At 31.8% G+C, this 14357-nt stretch overlaps 1 protein-coding gene across 11 annotated transcripts in view; it reads left to right on the plus strand.

Moving 5' to 3' along the window:
* The window catches only part of LOC145688130 (uncharacterized), a 669087-nt gene that overhangs the window by 496872 nt on the left and 157858 nt on the right, over window positions 1–14357 (plus strand). For all 11 annotated transcript variants that reach the window (XM_081761906.1, XM_081761908.1, XM_081761907.1 and 8 more), the window contains 2 exons: window positions 6158–6317; window positions 8851–9068. In XM_081761906.1, coding sequence (XP_081618032.1) covers window positions 6158–6317; window positions 8851–9068 — 378 coding nt within the window. The remainder of the gene's footprint in view (window positions 1–6157; window positions 6318–8850; window positions 9069–14357) is intronic.

Here is a 14357-nt window from a genome sequence, read left to right on the forward strand (position 1 = left end):
TTCAAGTCATTTGTATTTCTCATAAATCAAAGCTACTGTATTTTTTTGTTTACAAATTTCATGAATAACTAATTCCCTGATAGTGAATTTCAGACAAATTTGAAAATGTGCAGGAGAACACAGTGGCGTAACTAAAGGCTTGGGGGCCATCCCGCAGACAGCCTGGGCCGGGGCCCCTTCTCTACGTCCCACTTCACGATTTGAGGACCCCTGGTGGCTTGAGGTCCCCCGCAATGCGGGGTCTGCGGGGCCCTTCGAGAACAAATGGTTTAAAATTGGCAACTGTATTAGAAAACTTGTACTGTCGCAAAATTATGCTTTGAGTGCAACGCTCCTTCCAGAATTGTCCATGATAATGTTTTGAACCTTCTCAGCGTGTGATGGTGTTAATAGTACTTGTCCAATGAGGACTAGGGAAGGTAAACTATCCTTCTCTACGCTTATTGATGCTTAATTTCGTAAGGAATGGAAACTAAATGCTCTGACAGTACTGTTGTTGGAGTAAGGCATATTACTTCATTGAAGATGTAGTAGAGGAATTTGTTACGGCCAAACATAGAAGACTAGGAATGATATACAAAAAACAACAGATAATCACTGCTTACGTGATCTCTACCATTGTCCTAAATTGTAGATATTTTGAGTGTGTCCTACAAGTTTTAAGCCCTACGAGACGCCATTGCTTGTCATGTTACAATTCAATTTGAAAAACAATATTTAACGTTATCAGAGCATGTTTCACTAACAGTTGAAAACTATGAAATCACTGCTGACTCAAACATGCAATAATGAACTGTATAATGTACTTGTTAATCCTGTCATTAGCGTATCTGCCGAAGAACATGACTGCTTATGTAAAGATTCTTTGACTCATGCTAGCTAACTTCAGCAATCGCACAGTGGGAGATTTCATCGATCTAGGGGGAACTTTATTCAGTGTGTGATGCATATTTCATTTTTACATGTTTTGACGTTCTATTCGATTGAAATATGCGATTTCTTTGATAAAGAATGTTGTTTGTTTGTTATTTACCAAAGAAGTAACATATGTGTGAGAAAGGTAAACACGATCACACACAGTTGGTGAAAGAACAACAATAGGATTGATGTGGTCAGCTTATATGTAAATAAACGTTTAGTGAAAAAGAGTACATTACACTAGGCAGTCAGGACAATAAACAAGAGTCAGCGAATACGCAAAACTATGTTCATTAGTCTGAATTATTGCTCTGTTCGGAATGATCAGAGAAATGATTCACATAAGGCGCTTTTAGCTATCGTAGTTCCTCGGGCAACATGTCTGAACGTTTGGTTTTAGCAGAAGCACGTTTACTGGCAATATATGGATCAGAGGTGATCAGCAATCTATGAATTAAATCCGTGTTGGTATTCACTCTGGATAATTTTCATATGAAGAATTCCCTATATGTCTTATTGTCCTTATTTCGAGCCTCCTGTACTTCATCGGAAAGCTGGTCTATTGGTAGAATAGTCACGGAAATAATACTTCTCCTGTGAAATAGGACTTTGAGTACTCGTACAGGCATATGATATCAAGAATACTCTCGCAAATACAGTTTCCAAGTGCAACGAGCATACTCACCAAATTTGTTTGTATCAGTTGGAAAAACACAATTTAAGCATTCTAAAATAATGTGAAATAACTTAATTAAATCGACATTTACCCCAGTTATTTGGAACGATTTTTCAGCATTCCGAAAAAACTTGCGGGCTGTATTGCCATCATTGGTGTTACCTGCTTGTTGTTTCGGCATATCTAAAAATACTCTGAGCTAACTACGAAATTTTACTTCGGCACGTTTCTTTTTTTTATTCCATTTTCATCTGATTTTCTTTGCCTCGTACATGCCTCGTACATGTGAGAAATGCAGTGTAATGTTTCTCCTAATTGTTGCGACATGGAGTAGTGGTATGCCAGTCAACCCATCTCCTCTCTGACTCGTTTGTGATTTTTTTTTTCTCAGGATGTCTACATAATACGGCTGTTGTTAGTGAGTGTAATGTACGTAAGCACGCATATAGAATGCCTGATAAATGTACCGATGGGAGACAAACCATTAACATTAAAACTTACGAGCCCTACCTTCAAAAGCAGATTCCTCGGTATCAATATACATTACAGGAGCAAAAAATGACAAAAATGCGACCCGTCACGTGACCTTCGGACGCTGAAAACTTCGCCCTTCTTGAGGCAAAGAAAGAAATTGACCAAAAAATTTGTAATTTTCCATCCAAACTACACTAACCCAATGACAACTTTATCGGTAACTTGCTCAAACGAAATTCGAAAAAAAAACAATCGACTCACTCTAGTGAATAATAATAATACAAGTTTGTCACAACAACAAAACAGTCATAAATTACTTGCGCTGGTGGCTAGGTGTTAAGATTGAAAACTGTAAGTAATTCTGAAAGTTAATCAATAGTGAAAAGCTTCTGAAATTGCGATAAAAGAATACCATGCAAACAACAGAAAAAGAGAAATAATGAATATTAATTCATAACAAAATTGTCAATTACCTCTAGCCAAATACACGCTGAGATATTCAAAACAACGTAAACGCCTGAAATCCAGAAAACGCAAAATGGCGGCAGCCGCTGCGACGCCATGAGATGTTATAAAAAATAATTAATTGTGGTTTTGAATTACTCTTATACCGACTTAACATTTCTGAACAAATTAGTTTTTTTTTTTTTTTTTTTTTTTTTTTTGAAAAGGTATAGCGGCAATTTTCCTTTTTTCTCTATCACTGAGATGGATTGACCCCTAAGATGTTTGTTCTGCTAACTGTGGAAAACTAAGAAACTGAACAATAATTACTTTTCTTAATTACTTCTGGAAATCATACTTACATGAGAACTATAGCAAAACAACAGGGTCCACTAGGCCTCATTAATATAATTAATTTCTATCAATAGCATTTCACCATTCTCTTTTCTCATCAGAAATCTAAATTATATGCAGCTGGTTGTATCAAATACGAAAGAGAACACATTAGCGTTGTGAAGGATATTTCTTCATAATAATTCACTACAAAATCATGGCTCTTTTCTTTCTCCTCTTTACGAGTATACTAATACTAACAGAAGAGCACGTTCTTCATACGGAAGAATAAGGTTTAATGAATATAAAACAGAAGGTATGGCTATTGTAGAAATTGTCCCTTTCCCCTGTTTGAAATTAAGCATTTATATACTGAATTTCATATCTGCAACTAAAGCAAATTCTCACTCAACACTTTCAGAAAAAAAAAAGAAATAAACATTTCAATATTATAGAATTGATCATTTTCCCCATTTAGAAGCGGATTTTTTGGAAACACTGAAAGCAGTATTTGGTTATTTGTAATGGAGTGTTTATAAGCAAAGTTTTACCTCTGTAAGTTTATGGATTTGTGTGATATAGTAAAAAGGAGGTATTTGATCCAATTTTTAGTATGTTTAGTAAGTTAAGAAAAGAGTTATTTCTATCAAAAAACTGGCTGAGCAAAATAGTATCAACTTTATGCTTTGTAAATATAAATAAAATCGAACTATCCAAGCATCACGTCAGGATTAGTATTATGAATTAGATTTCTGGGCTTTCGGCATCTATGGCAATTTAGCCCGGCACACATGTAAGAGTGGACGTCCCTCGTCAATCACAGTGCCAGGGGAATTGGAGAGGAAGAAAGGAAGCGGAAGGGACTATTATGTTAGGTACAATCCCGGCATTTGCCTGGAGTGAATGAGGAAAACCCAAGAAGAACCTCACCCAGGATGGCTAGTCTGAGAAAGCTGTTACACCTTTTCGATAGAGTGTCCTGTAACGTGCAGGTCTTCTAGTAAATTTTGTAAATTTGACGGAAGCTAGCACAGGTCTAATAAGTATATATCGTGTGAAGTATAATATGAAATTGGAAAATCAAGAAGTTTATTAACAAGTAAAAGAATGATTTTTTCTTACACGTTGAATAACAAATAGTCTGTTCGTGCCTATCAACAACAAGTAATATATAATAATGAAGTTCCGAAATAGTAATTTAGATAACGTATCCTTTGAATAATTCTTAACCATGAATTTCTTTTATACTTAATACTACAAATTACACTTGAAATAGAATAAGAAGATAAGCACAAACGATTCCTATGCAAATGGCCTCGTGACAAGTTTACAATATTTTTGAAGGTTAATAAGACCAAATATATATTTTTAGATTAGGCCTTTTTATGCCGGAATGATACCATAGAACTTCCTTTCCCATTTACAAATCATTTTAAAAGAAATTTAATTAAAACATTGTATAAATTTAGACGTAAATTTAGACGAGGGTATTATTCCTAACCCTACGTCTTACCTGCTAAATCCAAAGTGAGTGGTAATCGGTACGGCACGGTTTAGCTTCGGCTATGGTAACGTAATTGCCCACCAGATGGCAGCACACTTCAGACACAGGCTAGTATGTTACAGATTATCTCTCTCTCTCTGCAGAATGATAATCATTGTGCTCTTACAAAACATTTTCTTATTCAAAAATATATACAGAAACATTTATTGGGACTATTACGTTACAGTCCCCAGCGCCAAGCAACACGTAGTTAGATATTCCTCCTCGTCTCTATCCCAATATCACCCCATTAAATGGAGTAAATTTGGGACAAGTTATATCATCAAGGCAGTATGCGTTGGAAATATAAAATGCACCAATGTTAGGCTTGTAAAGAGAATGTTTACTTTCAGCTATTTTTCAACAACCCCGCTGAGCATATTTGTTTTAAAAACTGTATATCAAAGAAATGCAGAAGAACACAAAATAACTCCCATTGTGCAAATTAACGATTAAAATTACAGTAGTTCAACAATTAAGTAGAAAAGAGGAAACATTTGTGGTATAAAAATGCAATAATTAAAACGAGGGAAAAATTAACCAAAGTTCACATAAAGTAAAGTAATCAATTAAATATTAGTCATAAAAACCGACTCCTGTACACTAAAGATTCTGTGGCGCCTTTTTGTGTAAGGGAATTTATTATTACAAAGATCTCATGAGTCCAGTGTACATGTAACGTCGTTCTGTGGAATTATAGGATCCAGGTATTTGCCAGTTTCCACTTCCAAGCTCCTATCAGCATCAGCATTTAGTGACATGCCAAAAGAATGGTCTAGTGTTTTGCGCACCGTACTATTTGTCAAATTGGTTGTAAGTGTTGGAGACATATCAGGACAGCATAAGCAAGCTCAGTTTGTACAGCTGAGGAAGTTTGAGCGCGAGAATATTGTGAAAGGCCGGCAAATCGTTTTGCAGAATCGTGCAACATGTGCAGCAAGGGATCTATGTACGCTATTGTTCCGAGGAAAGTAGGAATGACGGAGTAACGCATTACCGTGGTTCATGATTAATGGTTGTTCTTTTTTGTTGTCAATATTGTTGTCTTTTTTTATTTTCTACTTGTGTATTTTAAAAGCTCGCAGCTTCTCAAGCTTACATAGAATTTTTCTAATCAGCAGTAAAAATATTACTATAATCTGAATAATTATAGTTGATTTGATTACTACAAATATGTACAGAATATATTGAAAAATATGGCAAAACACTTTTTATAGCTAATTTTTAAACAAAGTAAAAGAAAGTAAGAAAGAAATGAAATCGTTACTCGAACTAGGTGGAACAACTTTACTAACACTGAAATAAAAAGAAACATACATGTTTTAAAATTGTTTCCAGCATTAGAGTAATTTGCTCGAACATGTAAATGTATTAGACAAAAGAAACTTACGATTTTAAAGATCACTTCAATATCTTTATGAAACATTTTCTTCTTATTGGCTAATATATTATCTTCTCCAGAATGTTCCTGTTCAGCTTAGCTATTTGTAACATAATCTAATTTAAAATATGTCAGATATATTACGATATAAGATTACTTTCATCATATTCGTGCTATACAAATCATTTGCATGCATTTTAAGGAAAATATTTGCATGAAATGTTTTATATTCTTAGTTATTTCAAAATATTTGCTTCTTAATTCGTGTTCTTTTATCACAATGATAACGTATTCACAAATATTGTCTAAACAGGAGTAACTCTTGTCAATTGTTACGTGCTGCTTAAGTGCTTTCTATCTCATCTAACATTTGATTTCTTAAATGTAGATTGGATCTTCAGAGAAAATTAACGTCTCCAGTTTTGGGTAGTCACGTAGGAAGAGCGCGAAAAATTCGAGGACATCGACGACAACTTTCAGACCCTAAAATACATCCTCCATTTTCTCCCATTAAGGAAGATGGCGACTTGGAGAATGAATACGAAAGAGTATGTATAATATATTGTTGCATCCTTCATTTAATTTGAACTTGGTCACCACGATGTGGATTTTTCTCTGTTATGTTGTTTAGTTATCATCTTTCCTATTCATTAGATTTCTTTTCGTCTTAGTCCTTCATCCAGTATGTTAATTTGGGGATTTTTTTCTAAATATATTGTATAAGGTGTATCTTTATAAAACTTATGCATGTCAGCTAGCACTTAATTTATGGTATACCGTGAAACTTGACAATCCGAGTTGTATAATCAACAATGAATAATTTGTCTTTATTAGAGATAACTTTTTTCTTAATGTATATGTCAAACCTTGACAGAGTTCATTGCATTGTTTCTGTTACGTTGCATAAAAAACAACAGAAAGAAAAAAATCTTGAATGGAGAGAAAACTAAGTTTTCAATTCTGTAATCAATAACTTGTTTTCTCATTCGACAATAATTTTATAATTACTAATTTTCGATTTATACAATTTCAGCAACTATCTCCTTTAAATACCTCACACATTGCTGTAAGAATTTTCAGAAAAAAATTGAATTCAGCTAAGCCTCATTAACAAGATATTTTCAGGGAGAGTATAGTTTTTTTTTTTTTTTTTTTTTGTTTCTTTTTAATATTCATACATCCTTCAAAGAGTTTCCACAATAATCTGCCGAAGTATAATTTTGAATATGATTATAAATTTTTACATCTTTGATTTAAATATCAGCTTCTTAAATAGTTATTTATATTTGCCTCAAATCGTGATACTTTTCTTAATTCAGTAATACTTTCTGTAAGCCATGGACCCTCTATGTCGTTATCTTGTCCCCGATGGAACTGGCGTAAGAGTCAATGAGAATTTCAATGTTCAAACACTAGTAATTTCAAGTGACACATATTTTTATGTAGAAAATTTAATTTCAAAATTAATTTTCAAACGCCTAACCCAGTAGATATTCCATACATGTCCTTAAGAACTATTAAAAATGGAAGCTATCCTGGGAAGCAGGATAAGATCAATTGAAATCAAAGTAATGAAATTCAACTTTTTGACAAGGAGAAATATAAATTCAGTGAATATACATTTACAAACTACAAAAGATGAATGAATATTGTGTCTTACCCATATGCGAAAGATTAGCTTTGAGTTTTCACTGAATTTCTTGCATTTAAATCATTTCAGATACGTAAGTTCTGTTTTGTTTTTTTCTTTTTTTTCTGTAGGAGTAGTTTCTACCTTAAAATTTAGCATTGTATAAATTGGATTAGAGAAGGTAAGATTAATTTATCATTTGATACAATTTCTTTATTGCACTTTGTAAAAATTGTTGTTTTTCAGTCAACATTCTTTTATTACTTTAAGAGAACGAAGAAATACTTTTATGAGACCCATTTCTATTAAGAAGCATATTCTAATTACAAAATCTAAGAACAAAAGTTAAGTAGTTATTACTCATTCGTTAATTTGATAGTATAATTAATTCATAAATTTTGTATATTGTATCCAATAAAATAAAAAGAATACTATGTAGGAACTTTCCAGCTTCAAAATTCAAATTTATCGATTGAAAATTTACGGAAAAAATGACATTTCCAACTGTTATAATGATGACGAGATTGAAACAGTATGGAAACAGTTAATTTATTGTCTCTATGTGCTCATGTGTTATATTTTGCCTTACGTTACCAAGTGACTTGGCTTTAATATACTTGAGTTTTAGAATTTTCTTCATGTTAAGATTCATTCTACTGATGAAAATTTGCATAGTATTTACCGCTTTCAGATTTGAATTTACTAATTAAAACTCTAAGGAAGAAGGAAATAGTTATCATTTAAAAACAAATGAAGACGATTTATTATTAGTGACAATACTTTTTCATTCAAGTTTAAATTGTGACGTTGTGAAGAAAAATACTGTAGAATGATTCATTGAATGGAAATTTGATAACAATAAGAAATTCCTACGTCTTTTGTTCCTATTTAACATGTCAGGCAAAATTATTGAATAACGTGCTTGAAAAATATATTATTATATCCAAACAGCTGAATGCTATATTAAGCCGAGACCGCTAATGTGGTCTTGCAATTTAGCTCTCTTGGAGAGGAGATAGTGCATTGCGAAACACCCTATGCTGTCGTGGTTGGTTTTGCATGATGTCTGGCTCGAAGTCCACGATAATAGTAAGTCCCGTCCTTGATAACCCGGTTGTTACCTAAGGACACGAAACAAAAATAACTTATCCAATGCTATATCCTAACGTGTACGTAAAAATACAACATATGTTAGCAAAGGCTTTTTATTGTATAAAATTTGCTACTATTGTATTAAAACTGTACTGGGTAGACAAGTTCTATCGACAAACAATAAATGGATTTTTATTTCAATAATTCTAGCCGCAAAGTTAATAGATACTTAATTCATGACTACTATTAACTTTTCAATATGTTATATATATATATATATATATATATATATATATATATATATATATATATATATATATATATATATATTGATAATCATGTCTATTTCTCTTGAACAGAGTTACATGGGTTTCCTGCATCCGTCATTGAAGCCACCGTATAAATCATATGAGTACGAGTCCATTGACGATACTCTGCGGCGAGCAGAGTGGGATCCTTCTCAGTCTTACCTCACATCATCTTATGCAGCAGCAGGTGGTGCTCTACGAGAGACCGCTATTAATAGCATTCTTGATGAGGATCCTGATCTCCGGAACCGCTACCTGGCCAGCAGCAGGTAATCAGTGGAGGAACAGTGACAAGAAAGTAATTAACTCTTAATCTATCATTAGTACTTTAATACATGCTTAGACATGAGCAGCCTTCACCTTCATGATCACTTAAGGAATGTCTTGAGTGAATGTAAAAGTTTTACTTAATAAACTTGTAAATTAATACAGCATTCTTTTGCTGATTAGGTTGTAGAAAGTTATATAAGCTTTTTTAATTTATTTTTCCTTCTTTTTATGTGGAGAAAAACATGTTAGTAAGCATATTGATAATCAGGTTCAGAAGTGCCTAGCATATAAAATATGCATTACAAATGTAAAGTAAATAGTGCAAGAGTACATATATATTTATAGTTTGGCTCAGCATAGTAAGATTTACTTATCAGCTAGTATTCTACAATGGGAATCATGAAGTATGCTAAAATTAATGCATGAGATATGTATATATCTATAGCCTTTGAAAGTAATGAGACTGAATTAAAACTCTTACCATTATCAGACTTAAAACTATAGTTTTCATATAGTTTTCTTTTTAATTGTATCAGAGTATAAAGAGTTGTGGCTTTAGTTCTCTTTCTCTTCCAAAATTTGGAAAACAATCTCACCTCAAGTTTCATTGAATTAATTTATGTGATTATAATAACAACCATCAGAATAACTCGAACAATACGTCTGTTAACATTTATGTATGGAGTAGTAATCTCACAAAATGTACTGATTTTGTGTGGCCAATTAGAAATTAGTGATGCTAAACCTTCTTTATAAAATCTTGAACGGCTGCCTTCCATTATTGTTGAAATCAATTTAGTGGCTCTCTCCTGAAGTTACTTTAGTGTGGTACTTGCAGAAGTAAAATTCATATGTAATTTATTTCTTCCTGTAAAGAATACTGTATACCCTGTGGATTCAAAATTATCATCGTAATTACATTAAATTTTATAGTCAGTACTATACCATCCAGTAGTTAAACATTAAGGAATATGTATTCATAAATTCTTGTCTGATGAAACCATGTAGAAACAAAATTAACTCTTGAGCTAGTTGTCACAAAAAATAAAAAGAAATAAGTGAAAAAACTCTTCCCTACTAGTATTTAAATCATCTCATTACTTTTCACCAGTCTATATATATATATACTATCGAAATATATATTTACGCTGATGATCTCATTATAGTGAAGAAGAAAAACAAGTTTTTGGAATGTGTCATTTTATAGTAAATTAATAGGTTTATCGATTAGGAATAAATTTTAAAGCGTAGCTTATGCAGCTGACTGACGTATTGGCATGTAGACTAAACGTTTCATCTGCTTTTATCAGCAGACTGTCTGAAGCCATTACTGACAGTTTGTTGTGTTTAATAGTGCATAACACACCATTAAAATGATATAATAAAAAATTAAAGTTACATTACGCAATAGAGCGAGTGTATTTGATGATTTGAATGAATTGCACAAATGTGTGTGTGTGCCAAACCGCATGTTTCGTGGCAGTGGACATTTCTATTGCGCTATTCTTCCTTTTAAGAAGACACAAATAAACATAATGCACAAAATAATGCTTCATTGTGACATGCCATGTTGCATGTTATTTAGAAGTGAAACATGATGTAGGTACCTATAGCATTGCATGTTTAATATCTTTTCACATAGATGTAACTCGTGTTTATGATTATTTTCACCTATTCTTCATTGACTTTAATATCGACTAAACGTAAAGACCAGCTTTTATTTTAACAATCACATATATGTTACAACATTGTTTTATGTTACGTAAGGTACACTGATTCCTAATTAACACATGGATAAACATTTTAATTTAGTTTTAAAAAAGAAGTTTACATATTAATGAAATTGAACAAAATTAAATTTTATAAATTATCCATATTAAGGTAGATACGCTTGTGATCTCTTTTATTCAAATAGCTATCTCATTAATCGATAAGTTCTATCACAGAAATCACGTTCTTTATTGATAAAATTTTTAAAAAGAAAATTTACATTGAATTGCTGCAAGTCTAAGTAAAGCAAAATACTCTTACAATATTAGTGAAATTAATAATTTAGATCCTCATTCTTTTATTTACACACACACACACACACATATATATATATATATATATATATATATATATATATTTAAAAATCCGGTGCCGATGGCGTGGTCCTGTAATCCAACTCTCTTCCAAGTGAAACAATGTAAGCCTATAGTGTAAGAATTGATCATGCATGATGTTCTGTGCACCCAACTACACCAAACTAAGCCCTGGTTGTAGCTCAGGCCTTATGTTGATAATGGACCCTGTCTTCATACCCATGATGTTGAATAAGAACATAAAACACAAAAACTCAAGCTCCATAATATTAAAAACAAATTCAGGATTAGAACTATCTTTCTTGTTAAACTCTTAACAAGTGGTATAGAGAAGCTTAAACAAGGAGCTTAAGCATTACCACGAAAAGTATAATGCATATTAGCAGTTAAGAATGCAAAACCACGAGATATAATGTTTCTTGTTTGACATAATTTTAGAATACAATATATTTCTGACAATTTTTCATATTAAATTCTTCTACAATAAGCACAATACAAAAGCAGTAATTAGCTGAACACACGTGGTCTCGAGTAGTTATTTATGAGGCAAAAGGCGAAAACTTTACTTTTCAGTTTTCGTCTCATATAGCCTCGCTGCTGAAAGGGACGTTAAACTGAAAATCAACTCAATTACTTTTCAGTTTGTTTTCGTATACAAGACTTTTACATATGGATTTAGGACTTGCCTGCTTACAAAATTGACACTTCAATGTACTTCTTATAAACATCTATTCTGCATATTTCTGTCTATAAACGAGTTATTAAACCTGAAAACCCAGAATTTTATTGCATTACTAAACTCATTATAGGGTAATATACCTCAATGATACCATTTTGGAGAAAGAAACAACGAAGTTAACACTATAAATTTCGCGCACTTGGGTTCAACATCTTTATTCCCTACTACTATAATTATATTGTTAATATTTTAAGTATACTTTGAGTATTTTAAATAATTTTTGTTTATATATTAATCTACAAAATACGTAAAAAATTTCGAATTCTATCAATGACGTGTATATATATTTTGCATGTTGTAACCACGAATACAAATTTTCTTGTCAAACATATAAACAATAATTTCTGTTTCATTATATATATATTTTTTAAAGAATCCTATTTCCTTATTTGTTTTCCAAATTACGTTGTCCTTGTTGGTTAAGGTTACAATAACGTACTGATAACTGGAAAATCATATCAAATACAGAATTTTCATCCGTATTTAACTTATTGATGAATAACAATTATTTGAAAAAATCAAATGAAATTGTTCAGTGTTACATAATAATAATAATAATAATAATAATAAAAATAATAATAATAATAATAATAATAATAATAATAATAATAATAATAATAATAATAATAATAATAATAATAATAATAATAATAATAGAAGGAGAAGAAGAAAATGACGTTTCACATTGTATATCTACGACATACTACCGAATTATGAGATCCACTACTGAAACCGAAGTGCTATATATCTTCAACTTTCGATTTTAATAGAGCAATGAGAGGGAGATAGAACCTGTTCTCGGGATGACACTGAATCCATGTCAAAGGACGTTTCTTACTTCTTAATGCTTTTGCTCTAATACTTGTCAACAGAGAAACGACCGGCTCGATAAGACTTTCCATAATTCTGTATAGCATAGTTTGAAGGTCTAATGATCATATTATAGCATTTTATAATATCAAAATGTACAGATAAATAACAAAATCATCAGAAATATACTGATATTTCCGTAGGAATAACAAGTATGTAGAAGAATATAATGTTTCCAATTACAATTTCGAACAATGGTAAGATAGTTTTGGACATCTGAAGGAAATGAGTAAAGGAAAATTGCATTGCGTTTATTTGCAATCTAATGAAGAAACTTACAATATGAACAGTAATACAAAAGAGTCAGTAATGTGCTCAACTACAGTAATGAAATAATGGAAGTTCCTGAGTTGGGTTAACTCTAATTTAAATTACTTCGAAGGCAATATTTTTACTTGGACAAATCAGATAAAAGAATAGAACAGAATTATAGTATCGATTGCTAAATTTTAAAGAACGGTTTAAAGGAATAATTTATTATTATGTTAACTTATTACTACGTAGAGTGGAATTCAATTTGAAGTAAAAAATATTGTACGTAATCAAATATTATTGTCATATTCGATGCTCTATTTGAAGAGTGTATGATCGTGCCCCATCATGAGATGTAAATTTCCATTTTTATTTTCTTTTTTAAATAACTAAAACAATGCTTATTACAATGAGAACGGATATGCATTTGATTTTGTGTTTCGGAACATTTCTCACTCACTTTTGACATAGTAGAAAGACATTATTTTATTTCTAACCCTTTCCCACATATCACAATTTTTCTTGCATTCTTCCATTATTTTACAATCACTTTCTTATGCACAGTGTAAAGATTATCTAGGATTGAAATTAATTTTACTTGTATCAATCAATTAAAATAGGTCATTCTGTATAATTAGATAAAACGATGAGTTATTCTATGTTGATTGGTGCAGTAATTCCAGTTGTTCTACTTGTACGTCGAGTACAGCAAAGTCGCCAACCGACTTTATATATCTTTAATAACGCCAGGCTAAGATACTTAATACCATCAATTAGAAGTGGCAGCAAATAAATATAAATACAACGACAGTAATGATGTAAACTTATCCCACTACACTACACTTTGCTCAAATCCCACTACACATGATCAAACTACTTCTTTATTATCTGATAGATAGTTCACTTATCTTCAGTAACTTTTGAACATTAAAACATACTTCTATAATGATTCGATTAATACCTAACTCACTTCAATTTTGTAAATGATGCTTCGCATTATCATAGAAATGCTTTATCTATCATAAAAACTAACGATAAATCTGAACAGTGATAAATAACAACTTTTCATACGACGTAAGGTATAGTTCTGTTAAGGGTTTTCCGCTCACTTGCTTATACTTGTAACCAGTGGTCGAAATGAGACGGTATGCGGCGGTATGCCATACCGCCTTTGATTTTTCAGTAATGAGGACATACCGTCTCTGGTTTTTCAGTGATCAAGACAATATTTAAATAACAGGTATGTTGAGTCAAAATCATAATAAAACATACCGCCTCTGCTTTTTTTCCACTTCAAACACTGCTTATAACTAGCCCCGAAAACTTGTTACAACACCCTCTTG

This window comes from Thermobia domestica, chromosome 6 (genome assembly GCF_964235325.1).
Source record: "Thermobia domestica chromosome 6, izTheDome1.hap1.1, whole genome shotgun sequence".
NCBI lineage: Eukaryota > Metazoa > Arthropoda > Insecta > Zygentoma > Lepismatidae > Thermobia > Thermobia domestica.